Raw genomic sequence first — 22,261 nt, 5'->3', positions numbered from 1 at the left:
TGAGCAAAGAGATGCCAGCCGAGTGGGCTTCGGTAAGCATGTTTTTTTCTGTGCCTGTGGGATGGGAGTTGGCCACGGGGGGTGGGGGGGGGTCTCTCTCTTTTTATCTAACTCTCCTCCTTTGATCGGGAATGTTTTCCTCTGGAAGGTGAAGAGCCCATGTTGTCTTTGGCAGCAGGAGGCGATTTGATAAAAGACGTACCATTTGGACAACGGCTTCTACAGCCACCAGCTACTCCCCCGCCCCAGGTCTGCCGGGATAAATAGCTGTAATTATTCCTCCATTTGGTGGCTACAGTTGTGTTCCCCCTGGAGATGCAAGAGCTTGACATGTGGCTTTTCTCCCCCCCGAGCTGCTGCTGCTTTTCTTCTTGCCCTCCACCTCCTTGTGTTTTCTCTCTCTCTCTTTTGTTTTCTTCTTGAAATGGGGTCTCACTCTGTCGCCCAGGCTGGAGTGCAGTGGTCACTGCAGCCTTGACCTCCCAGGCTCGAGGGATTTTCCTGCCACAGCTTCCCACATAGTTGGGACTACAGGTGTGCACCACCATGCCCATCTAATTTTTTTATTATTACTTGTAGAAGATGGGGTCTCACTATGTTGCCTAGGCTGGTCTCAAACTCCTGGGCTCAAGTGACCCTCCCTGCTCAGCTTTCCAAAGTGTTAGGATTACAGGCAGGAGCCACTGTTCCCAGCCGGCCTCCTTGTTCTCTATCTGCCAAAGAATGTGGCCCTGATGTCACGACGGCATGGGAGGTTCTCTTTTTTTTTCTTTTTAAGAGAGAATCTCTCACTGTCACCCAGGCTGGAGGGCAGTGGTGTGATTTCTGCTCACTGCAACCTCCGCCTCCCAGGTTCAAATTATTCTCGTGCCTCAGCCTCCCAAGTAGCTGGGATTACAGGCGCCCACCACCACTTCTGGCTGATTTTTGTATTTTTGGTAGAGATAAGGTTTCATTATGTTGGCCGGACTAGTCTCAAACTCCTGGCCTCAAGCGATCCACCTGCCTTGGCCTTCCAAAGTGCTGGGATTACAGGCACAAGCCACTGTGCCCGGCCTAGGGATGGGAGGTTTGAAGGGACTCCAGGTCCCCCTGACCCAGGTCTAACGAGCCTCAGGGGCCCAAAGACCCCCTGCTTGTTCCATTGCTTTCTGGAAGCAAGGGGGAGGGGAAGGAGGTGAACAAATAGTGCTGCTGTGTGGCCACCGGATGCTAAACATCTCTGCATGGTGAAGCCACTTCCCCAGTCAAGGCCATGCTCACGGTGAGGGCAGGCTAGCATTCCAACTTGGACACCTGGAACCCTGAACCCACTGCCCCCTGTGCTTAGGGAAGAGGCTGGGCTGCCCCTACGCCTATCCCGGGGAGGGCATTCTGGTCAGTACCCATGAGTGCCCCTTGTGTGCTAGGTACTGTGTGAGTTATGCCCAGAGCCCTGGATCTGCGCTTTGTGGGGCTGTCAGGTAGGCGTTAAATAAGGAGCTGCGAGGCAGTGAGCGCTTGTCTGGGAAATGCTGGAGGACCTCTAGGAGGAAGTGACAAGGAAGCAGGGGAAGAGGGGAGGGTGATCTCTAAGGAGCATCAGAGGCCAGAGAGAACCTCTGCCCATGATCTTGACCGGGAGTATTGAAGGCCAGCGAGGTTTGGCTGGAGTGACCCAGGGGGCAGCAGTGAGACTGCGGACATTGGCAGGGGGCTGGTTCCAGAAGGTGCTGGGGAACCGTGGGGTGGTGTGAAGCAGGCGGGTTGTGTTAGACACTGTGCGGCTTGAAGGGTGGACTGGGAGGTGACTGAGGCACGGTACGTCCCCCGGGACCATCTGCTCAGTGAGACCCTTGAGAGATGTCTCCCTGTTCTTCCAAGACCCTCCTGCATGCTGGGACCCAGGGCTGCCATGGAGCTGCTGCTGCCCCGCCCACCATTCTCTAGTGTATTTTCTTCAAGTCTAGGGCTAGGGAGTCCTTATACCTTAGAGTCCCCCAGATTCTGCTGCCCTGGGGGGCCAATAAGGAGATGTGCAGGATGCTAACTCTTAAGGCAGGTGGGGAACAGCAGCCGGTCCTCCAAGAGCTGCCCTCTTCCCCACCCCCGTTGCCTCCTGCCTGGCCAGCCATAGCCCTTGGCTCCTCCCCTATCCTGTGTGATGGCAGGTCTCTCCCCACCCTGTGCAAGATCCCTCCCAGTGCTGCCCAGAGCCAAGCCACCAGTCCACTGGGGCCTCTTGCGGTCCCTCCACAGCGCCCCTACCCACATCAACCCACGTTGCATGGAGGTCTGTCCCAGCAGCCTCCCAGGGCTCACCGCACTGTCTTGGCCACCCCTGTTTCCCTGCCTTCGTGCGCACTTCCCCTCACTGGCAGATCTGTCCCCAGTCTCCTTCCCAGGCTGGGTCAGGTGCCACCTCCAGGCACCTACAGAGTCCACCACCTGGGGATCTCTGTCTGCCACCGCCTCTAGGATGGGGAGCGTGTCTCCATTGCCTAGTGCCTGGTGAACAGATAAGGAAGTGGGTGGCGAAGACGCTGAGGGTCCAGCCTCTGCTCTGCACCTGTAATCCTTCCGGGTTTTTCAAATAAAGCTTTATGGGCACACAGCCATGCTCATTTGTTTACATATTGTCTGCTGCAAGGCAGAATAGAGTAATTGTAGCAGAGATCAGATTCCCCAGCAGAGATCAGATTCCCCAGGAAGCACACAATATTTACTGTCTGGTCCTTTACACAGAAAGTCAGCCAAGCCCTGCTCTAGGAAGCGCAGAGACATCGGGTGGTGCATTGGTGAGGAGTGGGCATGCCGGTGCCAGTCACCTCAGCCACTCTTGCTGTGTGACCTTGAGCAATATACTTAACCTCTCTGAGCAAATAAGAGCATAGTGAGAGTAGGTACTCCCAGAGGTGATCAGAAGAGGAAACAGGAGGTCGACATAAGGCACTGGAACAGAGCCTGGCCCTTAGAGTGTTGTCACTCTTACGTCATGTGACATCCCAGCCTCCGCAGGGTGTGGGCAGGCCTGGCTCATGGCAACTGGGGGTTTGTGACCTGGATTCACATGGTGAGGGGCTGATTCCTGGGGAGCAAGAAAGGCTGCCTCAAAGATGGGGCAGTTTTTCTACCCCCTTCCCTGCAGTTCCAGCCCCTCCTCCCTTGGCCCCACTGCTTCATCAGGGCCAAGTGCAGCACAGCAGGCCAGCCAATAGCCCCAGGCTGGGTCCAGGGGTGGCCGAAGCGTAACACTCAGTCTGGGTTCGTGTTCTTCACGTTCCCTGTTGGAGACTCCACCTGGAGATCCCAGTCCCTTTCCTTTTACTGCAGGATAAAGAAATGCTAGCTCTGGGCCAGGCACGGCGGCTCACACCTGTGATCTCAGCACTTTGGGAGGTCGAGGTTGGCGAATCACCTGAGATCAGGAGTTCGAGATCAGCCTGGTCAACATGGTGAAACCCTGTCTCTAATAAAAATACAAAAATTAGCCGGGTGTGGTGGTGCATGCCTGTAATCCCAGCTACTCGGGAGGCTGAGACAGGAGAATCGCTGGAACCCGGGAGACAGAAGTTGGGTGAGCTGAGATTGTGCCACTGCACTCCAGCCTAGGTGACAGAGTGAGACTTAGTCTCGAAAAAAAAAGATACCCCAACTCTGGCCTGGCCTCAATTGGCCTGAACTCACCACAGCCTCCTGGCTCTGGAGTCTGCTTTTTGGTCACCCTGGCCTGCTAGCCCTGCAGCCTGTCCCCCACCTCTCCAGGCCATGTGCACACAGTCCCCAACATGCGCTGGCTGATGCCGCAACAGTGGTGCCTTTTCGATTAGTCTCTAGAGGCCGACACAGAGGGCCTTTCTGAATCCTGGGGTCCTGCCCCCTTCCGCAGCTCCCATACTGCTTCTCCCCAGCTGAATGGCCGCTTTGGGAGGTGGTTGTTGGCCTTGAGAGGATGCCACAGTGAGTTTCCCGCGGGCAGGGCTGCATCTGTGGCGAGCACTGAATCACCACTGCTGGCTCCAGACGCCTGTGCATCCCGGGCCCCAAGGCTCCCTTCTGCCCTCCTCCTGGGGTGCTGTTCGTGAGCCAGGAGACAGGCTTGCATTCCCTGCCTGCTCACAGGTGACCCTGGGCCAGGTGTGCGATGGCCCACTGGACCCATAGTAGCAGAGGGAGGGGAGAGGAAGGGAGAAAGTGGGAACAGCATGTGCAGAGGCCTGGGGCCTGGCCCATGTAGGGATTAGAGGATTGAGTGTGTCCGTGGGGAGGGGCCAAGGCGGAGAGAGCCATGAGGAATGATGGGCACAGAGCTCAGAGGCTCGGGTGTTTCCTGAACAAAGAGAGGAACATGGTCTAGCTTGTCGTTTTTCTTTTTTCTTTTTTTTTTTTTTTTTTTTTTGGTTTGTCAGTATTTCCCAGGTGTCTTCCGTGTGCCAGGGACTAGCTTGGGGATAGAGCTGTGACTTTGAGAAGCTGCCGGCTCCACGGGCTTCAGCAGCTGCTGCTGTGATGAAGCGATCCACTTGCCCTCAGCCCCGGCATCTTTGGCCTAAGCCCAGCCCTAGCCTTGGCTGGGTACAGCCAGGCTTCACTTGGCCACAGGTCCTGTAGTTGCCTGCCTGGCGCCAGGTCAGAGAGGGGCGCCTCAGGCAACATCGGGTTGCCAGGCTGCTTGGTAAACAGGCCTCCCTGGGCCCACTTGCTGTCACCCAGGTGTGGCCAACAGATCGACAGTATCTCTTGCCCCAGGACGGGTATGAGTGTGGGCACCATGCCAAGGTTGGATGTCCCTGGGACCCACCTACAGCTGGGAGCCCTTTATCTTGGGGCCTCTGTGGGTGTGGTGAGGCTGTGAGTCTGGGGCAGTGGCCTGCTGACACCCTCCTCCTGGCAGGGCTCAGGAGGTTCCTCCATGCCCTGCCCTCTCAGGAGGGCGGCACCTGGCTCCTGGGGTGGGAGAGAGTCTGGCAGGACTGGCTGGGTGTGGCTGGGGAGCTGCCCTGCAGGTCTCATATCTGTAGGCCCTCATACCTGGACTCATCACTTAGGAACAGTTTTCTTTTAATTTTTTTTTTTTTTTTTTTTTTTTTTTTTTTTTTTTTTGAGACGGAAAGAGTCTCGCTCTGTCGCCCAGGCTGGAGTGCAGTGGTGCCATCTCGGCTCACTGCAACCTCCACCTCCTGGATTCAAGCGATTCTCCTGCCTCAGCCTCCTGAGTAGCTGGGATTACAGGCACCCGCCACCATGCCTTGCTAATTTTTGTACTTTTAGTAGAGACGGGGTTTTGCCATGTTGGACAGGTGTTTCTCAAACTCCTGGGTTCAAGTGATCCGCCCACCTCCCAAAGTGCTAGAATTACAGGTGTGAGCCACTACGCCCGGACCATTTTTCTTTTTCTATTGAAGCAAAATTCACACCTGTAATCCCAGCACTTTGGAGGCCAAGGTGGGAGGATCACATGAGCCCCAGGAGTTTCAGACCAGCCTGGGCAACATAGTGAGACCCTCATCTCTACAAAAAAATAAAATTAGCCAGGGGTGGTGGACGCGCGTGAGGTTCCAGCTACCCGGGAGGCTGAGGTGGGAGGATGGCTTGAGCCTGGGAGGTCAAGAGCTATTATCTTATAACAGGAAATCAGCCCCTTTACAATGTCGCATAACAATCACCTCTGTCTACTCCCAAAATATGTTTGTCACCCCAAAAGGAGACCCCACTTCCATTAAGCAGTTGCTCCCCATTCCTGCCTTCTCCCAGCTCTCAGCCACCAGCAGTGTGCCTTCTGTGAATATTTCATATAAATACAATCATTTGTGTCTGGCTTCTTTCAGCATGATGTTTCTGCTATTCATTCATGTTGTCGCATGGCTCAGTGCTTCCTTTATTTTTATGGCTGAATAATGTTTCATTTTATAGATAAGCCATGTTTGTTTATCTGTTTGTCAGTTTATGAACATTTGGGTTGTATTTCTATCTTGTGTCTGTCATGAATAAGTACTGCTGTGAATGCTTGCATACGAGTGTCTGTTGGGTTTTTTTGCTTTGTTTTGTTTTTATTTATTTATTTATTTTTTGAGACGAGTCTGGCTCTGTCGTCCAGGCTGGGGTGCAGTGGCGCGATCTTGGCTCACTGCAAGCTCCGCCTCCCGGGTTCACGCCATTCTCCTGCCTCAGCCTCCCGAGTAGCTGGGACTACAGGCACCAGCCACCACACCCGGCTAATTTTTTGTATTTTTAGTAGAGACGGGGTTTCACCATGTTAGCCAGGATGGTCTCGATCTCCTGACCTTGTGATCACCTGCCTGCCTCAGCCTCCGAAAGTGCTGGGATTACAGGTTTGAGCCACTGCGCCCAGCCTTTTTTTTTTTTTTTTTTTTTGAAACGGAGTTTCGCTGTGTTGCCCAAGCTAAAGTGCAATGGCGCTATCTCAGCTCACTGCAACCTTCACCTCCCTGATTCAAGCAATTCTCCCTGCCTCAGCTTCCTGAGTAGCTGGGACTACAGGCACCTGCCATCATGTCTGGCTAATTTTTGTGTTTTTAGTAGACATGGCGTTTCGCCACGTTGGCCAGGCTGGTCTTGAACTCCTGACCTCAGGTGATCTGCCCGCCTCGGCCTCCCAAAGTGCTGGGATTACAGGCATGAGCCACTGCGCTTGGCCAGCTGTTTTTTTTTGTTTGTTTTTGTTTTTGTTTTTTTAAAGAGATGGAGTCTTGCTATGTTGCCCAGGCTGGAGTGCAGTGGCTGTTCACAGGCACAATCATAGCTAACTGCAGCCTTGAGCTCCCAGGCTCAAGCAATCCTTCCACCTCAGCCTCCCGAGTAGCTGGGATCTCAGGCATGCACCACCATGCCCGGCTAATTTTGTTTATTTTTTTGTAGAGATGGGGTCTTACTATGTTGCCTAGGCTGACCTTGAACTCCTGGCCTCAAGTTATCCTGCCATCTTGGCCTCCCAAAGTGCTGGGATTACAGGCATGAGCCTGTGCCCGGCCCTGGCTATCTCTTTGTTGTTGAGTTAAAAAAGTTCTTGGCCCAGCCCAGTGGCTTATATATAAATATATATATATTAAAAATATATAGGCCGGGCGCAGTGGCTCACCTCTGTAATCCCAGCACTTTGGGACACCAAGGCAGACAGAGCACTTGAGCTCAGGAGCTCAAGACCAGCCTGACCAACATGGTGAAACCCCATCTCTACTAAAAGTACAAAAACAAGCTGGACGTGGTGGCGCACACCTGTAGTCCCCCAGTTACTCCGGAGGCTGAGGCAGGAAAATCCCTAGAATCCGGGAGGCAGAGGTCACAGCAAGCCAAAATTGTGCCACCACACTCCAGGCTGGGTGATGGAGTGAGACTCCATCTCAAAATATAAATATAATAAAAAGAGATAAAAAATCATTGTTGTTTCTTTTTTTTTTTTTTTTTTTTTGAGACAGAGTCTTGCTCTGTTGCCCAGGCTGGAGTGCAGTGGTGTGATCTTGGCTCACTGCAAGCTCCACCTCCCGGGTTCACACCGTTCTCCTGCCTCAGCCTCCTGAGTAGCTGGGACTACAGGCGCCTGCCACCACGCCCAGCTAATTTTGTTTTGTTTTGTTGTATTTTTAGTAGAGACAAGATTTCACTGTGTTAGCCAGGATGGTCTTGATCTCCTGACCTCGTGATCCACCCATCTTGCCCTCCCAAAGTGCTGGGATTACAGGCGTGAGCCACTGTGCCCAGACTTTTTTTTTTTTTTTTTTTTTTGAGACATGCTCTTATTCTTGTCACCCAGGCTAGAGTGCAGTGTTGCCATCTCTGCTCACTGCAGTGTCAACTTCCTGGGCTCAGGTGATTCTCCCACCTCAGCCTCCCAAGTAGTTGGGACTATAGGCACATGCCACTACACCTCACTAATATTTTTATATTTTTAGTAGAGATGGGATTTCACCATGTTGCCCAGGCTGGTCTCAAACTCCTGGGTTCTAGTAATCTGCCCACCTCCCAGAGTACTGGGATTACAGGTGTCAGCCACCGTGCCTGACCCTAAAATAGTTTTTTATATATTTTGGACACTAAATACTTAACAATAGATGATTTGCAAATAGTTCTCCTAAGAGTTTTCTTGTTTTAGCTCCTTTTTTTTTTTTTTTTTTTTGAGATGGAGTCTTGCTCTGTCACCCAGGCTGGAGTGCAGTGGCGCAGTCTCGGCTCACTGCAAGCTCCGCCTCCCGGGTTCACGCCATTCTCCTGCCTCAGCCTCTCTGAGTAGCTGGGACTACAGGCGCCCGCCACCACGCCCGGCTAATTTTTTGTATTTTTAGTACAGACGGGGTTTCACCGTGGTCTCGATCTCCTGACCTCGTGATCCACCCGCCTCGGCCTCCCAAAGTGCTGGGATTACAAGCGTGAGCCACTGCGCCCGGCCTTGTTTTAGCTCTTATATTTAGGTCATTGCTCCATTTGAGTTCTGTTTTGTTTGTATATGGTGTGAGGTAGGGGTTTAACTTCATTCTTTTCTCTGTGGTTATCCAGTTTCCTCAACAGTGTTTGTTGAAGACACTATTCTTTCCCCATTGAATGTTCTTGGCATCCTTGTCAAAAATCAATTGAGGATAAGTATAAGGGTTTATTTCTGGAATCTTGATTCTGTTCCATTGATCTGTGTCTCCTTTCTTTTGCCAGTACCACTACACTGTTTTCATTACTGTACCTTCATAGTAAAATTTGAAATTGAGACATGGGAATCTTCCAACTTTATTCTTTTTCAAGATTGTTTTGGCTATTCAGGGTGATTGAGAACACTTTTGCCATATTTGCACTCATGTTGTTGTTGTTGTGATGGGCTATTCAAAAGCAAGCTACTGACGTCATGGGAATTTGCGATAAATACTTCCACATGTGTTTTCTAAGAAAATATGCATTTCTCTACAAAACCACAATACCATTGTCACATCCAAATAACTTAAAATTATGAAATATGTAGTCCATGCTCACATTTCCCTAGTTGTCTTTTTTTTTTTTTTTTTTTTTTAATAAGATCTCACTTCTGTTGCCTAGACTAGAGCGCAGTGGCACCATCATAGCTCACTACAGCCTCAACCTCCTGGGCTCAAGCAATCCTCCCACCTCAGCCTCCCAAGTAGCTGGGACCACAGGTGTGAGCCACTCTGTCCAGCTCCCCAGTTGTTCTTTATTTATTTTTTTGAGACAAGGTCTTGCTCTGTCAGCCAGGCTGGAATGCAGTGGCACAGTCATGGCTCACTGTAGCCTCAACCTCCCAGGCTCAAGTGATCCTTCCATCTCGGCCTCCTGAGTCTTTAAGACAACAGGCACGTGCCACCACGCCTGCCTAATTTTTAAATTTTTTTGTAGAGACAGGGTCTTGCTATGCTGCCCAGGCTGATCTCCAACTCCTGGGTTCAAGTGGTCCTCCTGCCTTGGCCTCCCAAAGTGCTGGAATTAGAGGTGTGGGCCCAGCCTCCCCAGTTGTCCTTTATAACTTTTAAAAACATTTTTCATTCGGCTCCAGCCCAGGGTCCCACTTTGCATTGCATTGGGCACTCCCCTCTTTCTTGTCTCCTGCACTCTGGAATAGCTCCCACCATTTTGGTCTTTCCTGACATTGGCCTGTTCGAGGAGACCAGGCTGGTTGTCCTGTAGCCTGCCCCACAACCTGTCCTTTTCTGTTGTCCCTTGAAGATGGGACTAGGGCAAACATTTTTGCCAAGAATACTGCAGATGATGCACCTGTCCCACTGCAGTACGGCAGACAGGCACAGCGCCTGATTGGGCCGGACCGTTCCTGGCATCGCTAAGTTTCACCATTTGGCTGGAGTGGAGTGGCCGCAGGTTTGTGGAATGAATTACTAGTAACAGCTATCATGATGGGTACAGGGAGACAGTGTCATAATTCACTAGACCACTGCCCCGCCATTAGCCCCATCTGATGGTGAGAACCCCAGTTCCAGAGAGGCTGAGGGACCTGCCTGTGTCACAGTGAAAAAATGGCGGGGATAGGGTGTGAACCCGGCAGTCTGGCTCCACTGGCCACATGCAGTCACTGCACTGCACCCATCCAAGAACAGAAGGGCTCAGCCGAGCGGGGCAAAGGCAGCTCCAGCTCTGAGTTCTTGTGGGCCAGCACCATGCCTCGTTGGCCCTGTCTGCCCACCTCAGCCTTCACCATGCCCCTGTCTCATCCCTGGTCATCCTGAGGACACAGGCTGTGTTCCTGCAGTCTGATCAGCCGCTCCCTTGTCTTCAATGTGGGCTGGGCAGTCAGGGCACCCGGCAGTGCTGCCAGGGTGGTTTTGTGGCACTCTGGAAGAATCTGGGGGCACCAAGGGGAGGCAGCAGGAGGGCGACAGGGACTCGGGCTCAAAAGAAGGCAGCCAACAGGGCTGCACCGCTCACGCCAGCCTGTCTTCTCTCGTAGATGAAGATGTGTGTGTCTTTAAGTGCTCAGTGTCCCGAGAGACAGAGTGCAGCCGTGTGGGCAAGCAGTCCTTCATCATCACCCTGGGCTGCAACAGTGTCCTCATCCAGTTCGCCACACCCAACGGTACGTGGCCCTCCTTCCATTCCGGTGACACCAGCCCAGAGCGCCCAGAGCCCTGGTGGGCAGGGGCGTGGAGCCTGGCTAAGGGGTGGCCCGTGCATCCTTGAGAAGGCTCCGCTGCCCTCAAAACCGCATTCCCACACGCAGATATGCCCAGAATACACTCCACTGCCTGGGCAAATGCTGGATCCCAGACCCTCCCTCGCCGGCTCCTCTGGGTCTTTTGGGGCTTGGCTCGTATGTCCCCACCTCCAAGAGGCCCATCCTGACCACCTGGGCCCAGTCTTTCTGGCAGTGGCCAGCCCCGGGCCAGCTGTGATTGGAGTTTAGAGGATGGAGTGAGACAAGGTCCTAGAGGCAGGAAGAGTTTGTTCAGGGTGCAGAGAAGCCACCAGAAGGGCCTAACCAACCCACCTTGGGGGCACAGGTGGACACAAGATTCCTGACTAAAGGTGGGAGAACCCCAGGTGGATACAGCCAGGGTAGCAGTGGAGGTGTCGAGGGACGCTCAGGGCTGGAGACGGTCTGAAGGTCCTGCTGCAGGCTCGGTTACCCGAGAGCTGGAGTGAGCCCAGTGGTTGACACGGGGGCTGGTGCAGGGACAGCTGGAGGTGGGAGGCTGACTGCCCATAGCCACTGCCGGCCTCCCCCTTGTCTCAAGGAGGCTGTGCAGTGACCCAGATGTACCTTGGGCAGCCTGAGCCCTCAGGGCCACCTGTGTGAAGCTGCCACGCCTGGCTAATTTTTTGTAGGGATGTGTTGCCCAGGCTGGTCTCGAACTCCTGGCCTCAAATGAGCCGCCCTCCTCAGCCTCCCAAAGTGCTGGGATTACAGATGTGAGCCACCGCACCCGGCCCTTTTATTTTTTTTTATTTTTATTTTTTGAGAAAGACTGTCACTCTGTTGCCCAGGCTGGAGTTCAGTGGAGCTATCTTGGCTCACTGCAACCTCCACCTCCCAGGTTCAGGCGATTCTCATGCCTCAGCCTCCTGAGTAGCTGGGACTACAGGTGTGTGCCACTATGCCTGGCTAATTTTTGTGTTTTTATTATAGTAGACATGGAGTTTTTTCATATTGCCCAGGCTGGTCTCAAACTCCTGGCCTCAAGTGATCCACCCGCCTCAGCCTCCCAAAGTGCTGTGCTGGGATTACAGGCATGAGCCACTGCACCCGGCCATTCCCACTCTTAAGACTATTTGTATTTTAATATTTTTTATTTCAGTTCTGTCAGTTTTTAAAAGTTGTGCTAAAATCTACATAACAAAATTTGGTCATTTTAACCCTTTTGAAGTGTGTAGGTTGGTAGCAAGCAGCACATTAACATTGTTGTGCAACTATCACTACCACCCATCTCCAGAACTTGCTCATCCCGAACCGTGTCTTTAATTTTTTTTTGAGACGGAGTCTCGCTCTGTCACCCAGGCTGGAGTGCTGGAGTGCAGTGGCGCGATCTCGGCTCACTGCAACCTCTGTCTCCCAGGTTCAAGCGATTCTCCTGCCTCAGCGCCCTCAGTAGCCGGGATTACAGGCACGTGCCACTGTACCCAGCTAATTTTTTGTATTTTTAGTAGAGACGGGGGTTTCACCATGTTGGCCAGGCTGGTCTTGAACTCCTGACCTCAGGTAATCCGCCTGCCTCAGCCTCCCAAAGTGCTAGGATTACATGCGTGAGCCACCTTGCCTGACGTGTCTTTTAATTTTTAAAGAGATTGTCTTAAATATTGTTTTGTTTTCTACTTGATATAATTTAGTGGCTATTATTCTATGTTAATAAATACAGCTTTAATTTTATTTTAATTTTATTTTATTTTATTATTTCGCTTATTTTATTTTATTTTAAGACAGAGTCTCACTCTGTTGCCCAGGCTGGAGTGTAGTCGTGCAATCTTGGCTCACTGCAACCTCCACCTCCCGGGTTCAAGTGATTCTCCCGCCTCAGCCTCCTGAGTAGCTGGGACTACAGGTGCCCACCACCATCCCTGGCTAATTTCTGTATTTTTAGTAGAGACAGGGTTTCACCATGTTGGCCAGGCTGGTCTCGAACTCCTGACCTCAAGTGATCCACTCGCCTCAGCCTCCCAAAGTGCTAGGATTACAGGCATGAGCCACCGTGCCTGGCTTATTATTTCTTGTAGAGACAGGGTCTTGCTCTGTTGCCCAGGCTGGCCTCTTAAACTCCTGGGCTCAAGCAGTCCACCCGCCTCAGCCTCCCAATGTGCTGGGATTACAGTTGAAAACCACAGTGCCCAGCCAAATAGATAGAGCCTGTTTTAAAGGGCCACATACCGTTGCGTCTTGGGGAAGGGTGGTGATTGGTGATTCTCTGCCGTGCTTTTCTTAATTTTTTTTTTTTTTTTTTTTTTTTTTTTTTTTGAGATGGAGTCTCACTCTGTCGCCCAGGCTGGAGTGCAGTGGCGCAATCTCGGCTCACTGCAAGCTTCGCCTCCCGGGTTCACGCCATTCTCCTGCCTCAGCCTCTCCAAGTAGCTGGGACTACAGGCGCCCGCCACCACGCCCGGCTAATTTTTTGTATTTTTAGTAGAGACGGGGTTTCACCATGGTCTCGATCTCCTGACCTTGTGATCCGCCCACCTCGGCCTCCCAAAGTGCTGGGATTACAAGCGTGAGCCACCGCGCCTGGCCCCCCTTAATTTTTTATTTCTTGTTTTTGTTTTTGTTTTTTAACGAGGCAGGGTCTTGTTATGTTGCCCAAGCTGGTCTGGAACTCCTGACAACTGATCTGCCCACCTCAGCCTCCCACCTCAGCCTCCCAAAGTGCTGGGATTACAGGCATGAGCCACTGCACCTGGCCTCTACTGTGCTTTTCTGTGCCCCTGGGGTTTGTCCAGTCCCCTCTTACTGGACATTGCAGTGTCTGCTGCCCCCACACAGATGCCGCCCTGAGCTTCTGGGTGGACTTGGGCTTATTTGTCAGAGCTTTGACTCCCGGGCCAGTGGGCGTGTGCTTGAGAGCTTCACCAAGCTGCCCTTTGGTGAGGAATCCCCAGGCCCACTCCCACCAGACAGCAGCCCCACATGCAGGCTACCTGCCCTCTTCTCATGTCAGTCACCAGGGTGCAGGCATGGCTGCCCTTCATCTTTTCTTTGAACTTTGAAAATTGTTTTTTGGGGAAGAGAAATCACCAGCCCTGTATGTTCAAGGGAGAAATGTCAGGACATACGGCCATCCAGAACCTTCCCTCCCAGATGGCCACATGCTGGGTTGCTGACCGCCCCCCGGTGACTTGGCTTCCCTGTTCCAGATTTCTGTTCCTTCTACAATATCCTGAAAACCTGCCGGGGCCACACCCTGGAGCGGTCCGTGTTCAGCGAGCGGACGGAGGAGTCTTCTGCCGTGCAGTACTTCCAGGTGGGTTGCACTCGTCCTCAGCCAGGCCGCCTCCCCCTGGCAGCCCCCCTGCCACCCGCCCACAGGAGGCCACGCAGCACAGGAAAGGCCCACCCAAGTTCCCGTCCTGGCTCTGTCCCTTACTGGCCATGTAGCCTTGGGCAGGTTTCCTCCGCTGGCTGGGCCTCAGTTTCCTCATCTGTGAAGCGGAGATGCAGGTGCCTGCCTGAGAGGGTTGCTGGAAGGATCTGAGCACAGGTGGAGCTCAGGGCCACAGGCGTTGTGAATAACGGTAGAGCAGTTACAATGCCCTGAGCGCTCCCTGCATGCCAGGCCCTGGTCTAAGCGCTGTCACATGCACAGAAGCACTTGGACCTTCCCAACAACGCTAGGAGGTAAGTGCTATTATTGTCCCCATTTTACAGATGAGAAAACTGAGGCTCAGAGAGGTTAAGTGACTTGCTCCAAGTCACACAGCTATTATGCAACAGAGCCAAGATGGGAAGCCAGGTCTGCCTGATGCCAAAGCCTGTGCCCCTGCCCAGGTGCCACGCTGCCTCCCGATCGCCCGTTGTCTTACAGAGAGACACCACACCTCACCTGCCTGGCGCTCTGAGTTCTAGGGCTCTGTTCGATCCGCTTCTCTTCTTCTTTGGGGCCCTCAAGATGGGGCAGGTGGCCCCCGATGCCAGAACCCTGCCTGTGGCAAATCTTGAATTCTCCTGGGTGGCTTCCAGGTCCAGGCGGCATCCAGCCGTTGCCACTGGCTGCAGTGATAGTGGCGGTGTCCTCCTGGGGGCTGCCCTCCGGCTTCCTGCTCCCTCTCCTGGAGCTGCTAGTGGGGCCCAGGCAGAGGGTGCACGGCCTCCCGAGGGAGGTTTGTGCTTGAGATGGCCCCTTGCTCTATCACAGGGCTGGCCAGGGCCTTGGCTGCCTCGTGCCACCTTGTGCCCCGTGCCATTGGTGTGTCTCTGTTCCAGTTTTATGGCTACCTGTCCCAGCAGCAGAACATGATGCAGGACTACGTGCGGACAGGCACCTACCAGCGCGCCATCCTGCAAAACCACACTGACTTCAAGGACAAGGTGAGTGGCCCACGCATGTGCCCACCTCTCTGCTTCTGTCTCTGTTCTTTTTTTTCTTTGCTCATTGATTTTATCTTTAATTTTCTCAGATTAGAAATGCATTTATCCCAGCTACTGTGGAGGCTGAGGCAGGAGGATCGCTTCAGCCCAGGAGTTTGAGGCTGCAGTAAGCTATGATTGCGCCACTGCACTCCAGCCTGGGCGACAGAGTGAGACTCTTGTCTCTTAAAAACAAACAAACAAACAAGGCCGGGTGCGGTGGCTCACGCCTGTAATCCCAGCACTCTGGGAGGCCAAGCCGGGCGGGTCACAAGATCAGGAGATCGAGACCATCCTAGCTAACACGATGAAACCCTGTCTCTACTAAAAAATACAAAAAAATTAGCTGGGCGTGGTGGCAGGTGCCTGTAGTCCCAGCTACTCAGGAGGCTGAGGCAGGAGAATGGCATGAACCCAGGAGGCAGAGCTTGCAGTGAGCTGAGATCACGCCACTGCACTCCAGCCTGGGCAACAGAGCGAGACTCCATCTCAAAAACAAAACAAACAAACAAAAAACCAAAAAGCAAGAAAAACAAATGCATTTGATATATAAACTCAACACAGCATGTACATTATAGGCTTGAGAGGCCTCTATCAGTTCCCTTCAAGACAGCCACTACCCCTCAGTATGAGCTCTCTTCTTCCAGATTTTTCCCCATGCAGACATCAGCGTATATTTTAGAATTATTTTATTGAGCTGGGCAGAGTAGCTCACACCTGTCTGTAATCCCAGCACTTTGGGAGGCCAAGGCAGGGGTATCATTTGAGCCCAGGAAGTTGAAAGTGCAGTGAGCTGTGATTGGGGTACTGCTCTCCAGGCTGAGCCACAGTGCGAGACCCTGCCTCAGAAACAAAATTAATAAATAAGCTTTTTGATATCACCAAATAATGTGCACTCATGATTAGAGAGAGCAGAGCAGAGCGTCTGTATTCAGAAGTAGAAATCGGCCAGGCACAGTGGCTCACACCTGGAATCCCAGCACTTTGGGAGGCTGAGGCAGGTGGATCACTTGAGGTTAGCAGTTCGAGACCACTCTGGCCAACATGGCAAAAGCCCATCTCTACTAAAATAAAATACAAAAATTAGCTGGGCGTGGTGGCAGGCACCTGTAGTCCCAGCTACTCAGGAGGCTGAGGCAGGGGAATTGCTTGAACCTGGGAGGCAGAGGTTGCAGTGAGCTGAGATTGTGCCACTGCACTCCAGCCTGGGCAAGAGAGCAAGACTCCGTCTTAAAAAAAAAAAAAAAAAAAGTAGAACTGTATAATGTATTCCCTTTTCATCCCATTTGCCAGAGTTTTTGGTGTCTACCTTTTTTTTTTTTTTTTTTATGAGATGGAGTCTTGCTTTGTCACCAGGCTGGAATGCAGTGGCCTCACTGCAACCTCCACCTCCCAGGTTCAAGCGATTGTCCTGCCTCAGCCTCCTGAGTAGCTGGGACTACAGGCACACGCCACCAAGCCCAGCTGATTTTTGTATTTTTGGTAGACACAGGGTTTCACCCTGTTGCCCAGGATGGTCTCGATCTCTTGACCTCATGATCCGCCCACCTCAACCTCCCAAAGTGCTTGGATTACAGACATGAGCCACTGCACCTGGCTTACTCAGAGTTTTTGTTTTCTCTTTCTGTTTTTTGGGGGTTTTTTTGAGACAGATTCTCACTCTGTCACCCAGGCTGGAATGCAGTGGCACAATTTCAGCTCACTGCAGCCTCCGCCTCCTGGGTTCAAGCGATTCTTGTGCCTCAGCCACCCAAGTAGCTGGGATTACAGTCATGTGCCACCATGCCCGGCTAATTTTTGTATTTTTAGTAGAGATGGGGTTCTGCCGTGTTGCCCAAGCTGGTCTCAAACTTCTGGCCTCAAGCAGTTCGTCCGCCTCAGCCTCCCAAAGTGCTGAGATTACAGGTGTGAGCCACCGCACCCAGCCTGTTTTCTCTTTTGAATCAAATGGGAGCCTGTTTTTTACCTCCCAAGTATTTTGGGGATCTCTCCACGTGGATTTGCATGGATCTGCCTCATCCAGCGCCTGGGTCATGCCCCCCTAGCATCGCTTACCGTCCCAGAGGACAGTAGGCCCTGGGCCCTGGGGAGGAGTTGTCTTGACACGACAGTGTCTGCCCCAGCAGGGCCATCCCAAGCCTCCTGACCGCTGAGGTCTGGGAAGGACGTCCTCCGTTGGTGAAGTCCCTTCCTGCTCCCCAAGGATGGAGATCCATTTCCTGGTTCATTTGGAGCTCTGATCGGTACCCTGAGGCCTTCCCATCTGACCCCAGCTTCCCCTGCAGGCACTCACCGTGCCCAGAGCATTTGTCCTTCAAAAGCTCATGCCTGTCACCACCAGGAATGTCTGCCCTTGGTCTGCTCGTGTGGAAGCAATCCCACAAATCCAGAACAGGTGGTGTGTTCTCCCAGACCTTGGCCTGGACTCTGCCATGAGTGACCATCATAGGCCAGTGGCCCTGCGGGGAGCCCAGCCGGCCCCAGGGCTTGGGCGGCTCACCTGCCCCAGCCAAGACGGGCTGCTTCTCCAGGCGTGAGTCAGCATGGAGCTGGGAGACACTGCCACCAACACCTCGGGCCCCTTTCCTCCATGCTAGAACTGCGGAGGCCCCGGAAAAATGCTTTTCAACTGCCAGTGAGCTTCCAGGGGAGGCCCGTGCGTCTCACCCCAGATGATCCGGAGGCCTGCAGGCCACAGGGTTGGGGCCGAGCGGGAGCTTCCCCAGGGCTTCTCCTCCGAGAGGAGTGGCCCATGGCTCCTCTTGAGTTCTCGCTTCATTTTGACCAAGAGCCCATAAAGGGCAAACATTGAGAGTGAAGACAGATGCCTCATCATGTGCACATCCCTTATGATCACTGTCACCTCCCCATCACCATCACCTCCTATGTCTCGCTCTCACCTCCCACTCCTCCCTCAGATCGTTCTTGATGTTGGCTGTGGCTCTGGGATCCTGTCGTTTTTTGCTGCCCAAGCTGGAGCACGGAAAATCTACGCAGTGGAGGCCAGCACCATGGCCCAGCACGCCGAGGTCAGTGGCCCGCTGGTGCCCGCCCAGCCTTGTCCTCGCCCATGAGTGCCATGCCGGCCCCAGCCTAGAGAAGCTTGGGAAGCCCAGGGGCTTGGGGACATTACTTGTGTGCTTTGCTCTCTTTGTTGTCCCCAAAACAGTCATTTCGGGGAGGGGCGTCAGGGCCTGAGATGATTTTCCCTCGTGACCGGCAGTCAGGGCCACGTGTCATTTCCCTGTTTTCTTTTTTTTTTTTTTTGCACTGAAACCTTCCTTCACAAAGTTCAAAACATAAAAGCTAAAAAAGAGCAAACAGCATGCTCTCCTCCCCCACCCCTGGCTCCCACCCCCAGCCCCATCACCAGAGAGGAGCTACGGCCACAAAGTCTGAGCAGAGCTGTTCTGTGGCTGTAGACGTGAGCGTCCTCTCGCACCAGCGGGGGCTGCACCCTCCATTCCCTGCTCTGCCTCTCTCATAGATGTGGGGCCAGGGTCGTGGAGGGGGCCATCTTTGCTCTGTCTTGCCGCCGCAGAGCACTCCTTTGCCCAGCCGTGTCGCTGTTGCTTTAGCTGAATTGTGTCTGCAACGACACTCAGACTCCTTCCAGGTCTTCACGTGGCCGACGCTGCTGTCCTGAGCCCCTCTCCCACATGTGGTTGTGTCTGTAGGACACACCCTAGCCCTGGAATTGCTGGGTTGGGGGTGTATCCAGCTTTAGCTTTGGTGGCGTTGTGATGTCTGCTCGTCCCCCTCTTTGCAGCCACCAGCAGTTGTCGACGAAGGTTGGGGGACCTAGGAGGCCGCAGCAGGGGACGGCCCTGAGGCAGGGCTGGGGTCACAGTGAACTCTCTTTTTTTTTGGGTGGGGGGCGCTCTCACTCTGTTGCTCAGGCTTGAGTGCAGTGGTGCGATCCTGGCTCATTGCAACCTCCACCTCCCGGGTTCAAGTGATTCTCCTGCCTCAGGCTCCTGAATAGCTGGGATTACAGTTGTCCACCACCGCAACTGGCTAATTTTTGTATTTTTAGGCCAGGCATGGTGGCTCACACCTGTAATCCCAGCAGTTTGGGAGGCTTAGGCGGGCAGATCACCTGAGGTCAAGAGTTCGAGACCAGCCTGACCAACATGGCGAAACCCTATTAGCCAGGTGTGGTGGTGGGTGCCTGTAGTCCTGGCTACTCGGGAGGCTGAGGTGGGAGAATCGCTAGAACCCGGGAGGCAGAGGTTGCAGTGAGCCGAGGTGGTGCCACTACCACCTCCAGCCTGGGCAACAGAGTGAGAATCTGTCTCAAAAAAAAAAAAAAAAAAAAAAAAAATTTTTTTTTTTTTTTGGTATTTTTAGTAGAGCCTCCATGTTGGCCAGGCTAGTCTCCCAACTTATGAGCTCAAGCAATCCGCCTGCCTCGGCCTCCCAAAGTGCTAGTATTACAGGTGTGAGGCACCGCGCCCGGCCCACAGTGAGCTCTTTAACAGGCTATGGCCAATCGCAGCCATGGTTGGGGCGCCAGCGAAAGAGGCAGAGGGGCACCCGATGGCCATGTGCGGATGGAGGCTGTCCCTTGAGAGGAGGTCTAGGGAGGGCCCCACGGCAGGAAGACGCAGGGAAGCCCACATGGCCCTGCCCGCCTGCAGGTCTTGGTGAAGAGTAACAACCTGACGGACCGCATCGTGGTCATCCCGGGCAAGGTGGAGGAGGTGTCACTCCCTGAGCAGGTGGACATCATCATCTCGGAGCCCATGGGCTACATGCTCTTCAACGAGCGCATGCTGGAGAGCTACCTCCACGCCAAGAAGTACCTGAAGCCCAGCGGTGAGCACTGGGGGGTACACAGGCCGGGACCCTCGGTGGAGCCCCTGGCTGCCACTGAGCCAGGCCATCAGTGCTTCAGCTCCCTGCTTGCTGTCGGTGGCCCGGGGTGTAGGGAAGCCTGGGCTTTTCCCCCACTCCCACCCCAACCCCACTCCAGCAAGCTGTGGCCTCTGGAGCCCTGGGCCCCAAACACGTCCAGACACCCAGCTGCCCACCCGCCCAGACAAAGTACAGAGGATCTCCTGGCACCTCTGCCATCCCATGTCCTGCTCCTGCAGGACAGCCTCTGGTTGGGAGTGGGGATTGGGACAGGTTCTGTGGTCAGCAGTTCCCCAACAAGCCCTGCTCTCCTCACAGTCCAGGAGGTGGGGTGGGCGAGCATGTGTGCAAATGCAGGGGTGTGGGTGCGTATGTACGTGTGTGAGGAGGTGAGGTAGCTGTCTGGCAAGCCCATCTGTCACTTCCCATCCATGCCTCTAAGTATGGCCTCTGGTCACTGGGTGACTGTTTCTTTTTTTGAGACAGAGTTTCACTCTTGTTGCCAAGGCTGGAGTGCAGTGGTGCAATCTCGGCTCACGTCTCACTGCAACCTCCACCTCCCCAGTTCAATCGATTTTTGTGCATCAGCCTCCCGAGTAGCTGGGATTACAGGTGTGCACCACCACACCCAGCTAAGTTTTGTATTTTTAGTAGAGACGGCGTTTCACCATGTTGGTCAGGCTGGTCATGAACTCCTGACCTCAGGTGATCCTCCCGCCTCAGCCTCCCCAAGTGTTGGGATTATAGGCATGAGCCACTGTGCCTGGCCTGGGTGACTGTTTCTATTTGCCCATCTGTCTTGGGGTCTGTGCAGCCCTGATGCCTGAGGCATATGTCTGTGGCTCTTCTCATGCTAGGTACGTGCGTGTCTGAGCATTTCTGTACAGGGAAGCAGCTGTGTGTGCGTGTGGAGGGGGACAGGTCCTCAGCCAGGGTAGCAGCCATGGGATGGAGCATGGGCAGCAGCAGGCTGGTGGGGCTTGTGCAGGCAGGGGTGGGGGCGAAGCTTCCACTCTCGTCTCTGGCCCGCCCTGGATCCAGGCCCTCAGGTCCTGGCTGGCTGTGCTCCTGGAGGTGGGAGGTGGTGTCCCACAGCTGTGTCTCATGTCTTGGGTGTGAGTATGGGAGGCAAGGCTGCTCCAGGGGCTGCGGGCCCCACCCTCCTCCCCTTCTGCCCTGATGGTGGGGATAGGGGTGGGGACAGCCCCAGCGGAGGGGGGCCCTCCTGATGGGACATGAAGCCAGACGGGAGTCAGGCTCTGTGGGCAGCTGCATGCGCCCCCCACGGCCCAGCAGCCAGCTTGCAGGGAGAGGGGAGGCCAAGCCTGTGCAAGGAGGACTCCTGTCCAGCTCAGGAAGCTCTTCCAGGGGTTAAAGGCAGCCCTCCCCTCTCCCAGTCACATGTCTCCTGGTCAGCAGGAGCCAGAGGTTCCTTCCAGGCTGGGTCACTTCCCATGGTGCCTGTAGGTCCCCCAGGGCAGAAGCCCCAGCATGTGCATCTCCCTCCCTGTTCCAGCAGCTGCAGCCCTGCAGCTCTCGCCTCGGGTACAGCCTGGTGGCGTAAGGAGGAGGCAGAGTCCCACTGATACCTCAGGATCTCCTCCCCTAGCTTGTAAGGCTGGGGGGCCCACATCTGGAGGCCAGGTGCTCCTTGGGGTAGGCGGGGCTGTGGGGCGCTCGTCCTCCCTGCCGCTGGCCCTGACTCATGCGTCTACCCTTGAGTCACAGAGGGAGGCCCTGCCCTTCCCTTAGTCTGTGTGCCCAGACCAGGCAGGCCAAGTGGCCCACCCTGCCGGCTGGGTGCCTGTGCCAGAACCTAGGCAGTCCCTGTGGTGTGGATTCAGCTTCCCCCACCTGGCTCTTGGCCTCAACTGAGGTCCCCAGCGGCGTTGGGGTAGCCTGGGGCCCACCACCCTCCCTCTGTCCAGAGCAACTTTGCTTTGCTTTCCCGGCTGCACACATGCACAGACGGCAGGGCCTGAGAGGCAGCGCCTGGCCATATCCTGGGCACTGCCTGCTTCCCCGTAAGTCTTTGGCAGGTCCCTCACACCTCCCAGGTCTAGTAATGGGACATAAAGATGAGCCACTGGCCTCCCAGTCTCAGGTGGAATCCGTGAGCTGGTGTAGGTCAAGTACCCGTGGTGGTGATGAAACACTGATCAGAATAGGTGCTCGGTGCCACTGTCACAGGAGTGCAGGAACGAATGGATGACAGGCTGGGAGCACCCAGGGTTGGGAGTCTTGGAGTCCTTTGGAAGTTCTGCCAGGCAGTGTGGGACGTGTCACCTGACGCCAGCACCCCTCCCTGCCCCGCTCCCAGGAAACATGTTTCCCACCATTGGTGACGTCCACCTTGCACCCTTCACGGATGAACAGCTCTACATGGAGCAGTTCACCAAGGCCAACTTCTGGTGA

General features: G+C 54.1%; 1 protein-coding gene across 2 annotated transcripts in view; it reads left to right on the top strand.

Moving 5' to 3' along the window:
- The window catches only part of CARM1 (coactivator associated arginine methyltransferase 1), a 52,653-nt gene that overhangs the window by 23,192 nt on the left and 7,200 nt on the right, over positions 1-22,261 (top strand). For both annotated transcript variants that reach the window (XM_030820846.1, XM_012509316.2), the window contains exons 2-7: positions 10,394-10,519; positions 13,780-13,886; positions 14,846-14,950; positions 17,908-18,018; positions 19,630-19,807; positions 22,167-22,257. In XM_030820846.1, coding sequence (XP_030676706.1) covers positions 10,394-10,519; positions 13,780-13,886; positions 14,846-14,950; positions 17,908-18,018; positions 19,630-19,807; positions 22,167-22,257 — 718 coding nt within the window. The remainder of the gene's footprint in view (positions 1-10,393; positions 10,520-13,779; positions 13,887-14,845; positions 14,951-17,907; positions 18,019-19,629; positions 19,808-22,166; positions 22,258-22,261) is intronic.

The sequence above is a fragment of the Nomascus leucogenys genome, chromosome 10, assembly GCF_006542625.1.
Source record: "Nomascus leucogenys isolate Asia chromosome 10, Asia_NLE_v1, whole genome shotgun sequence".
Classification (NCBI taxonomy): domain Eukaryota; kingdom Metazoa; phylum Chordata; class Mammalia; order Primates; family Hylobatidae; genus Nomascus; species Nomascus leucogenys.
The sequence above is the reverse complement of the archived record's forward strand: the minus strand, read 5'-3'. Positions and strand labels throughout refer to the sequence as shown.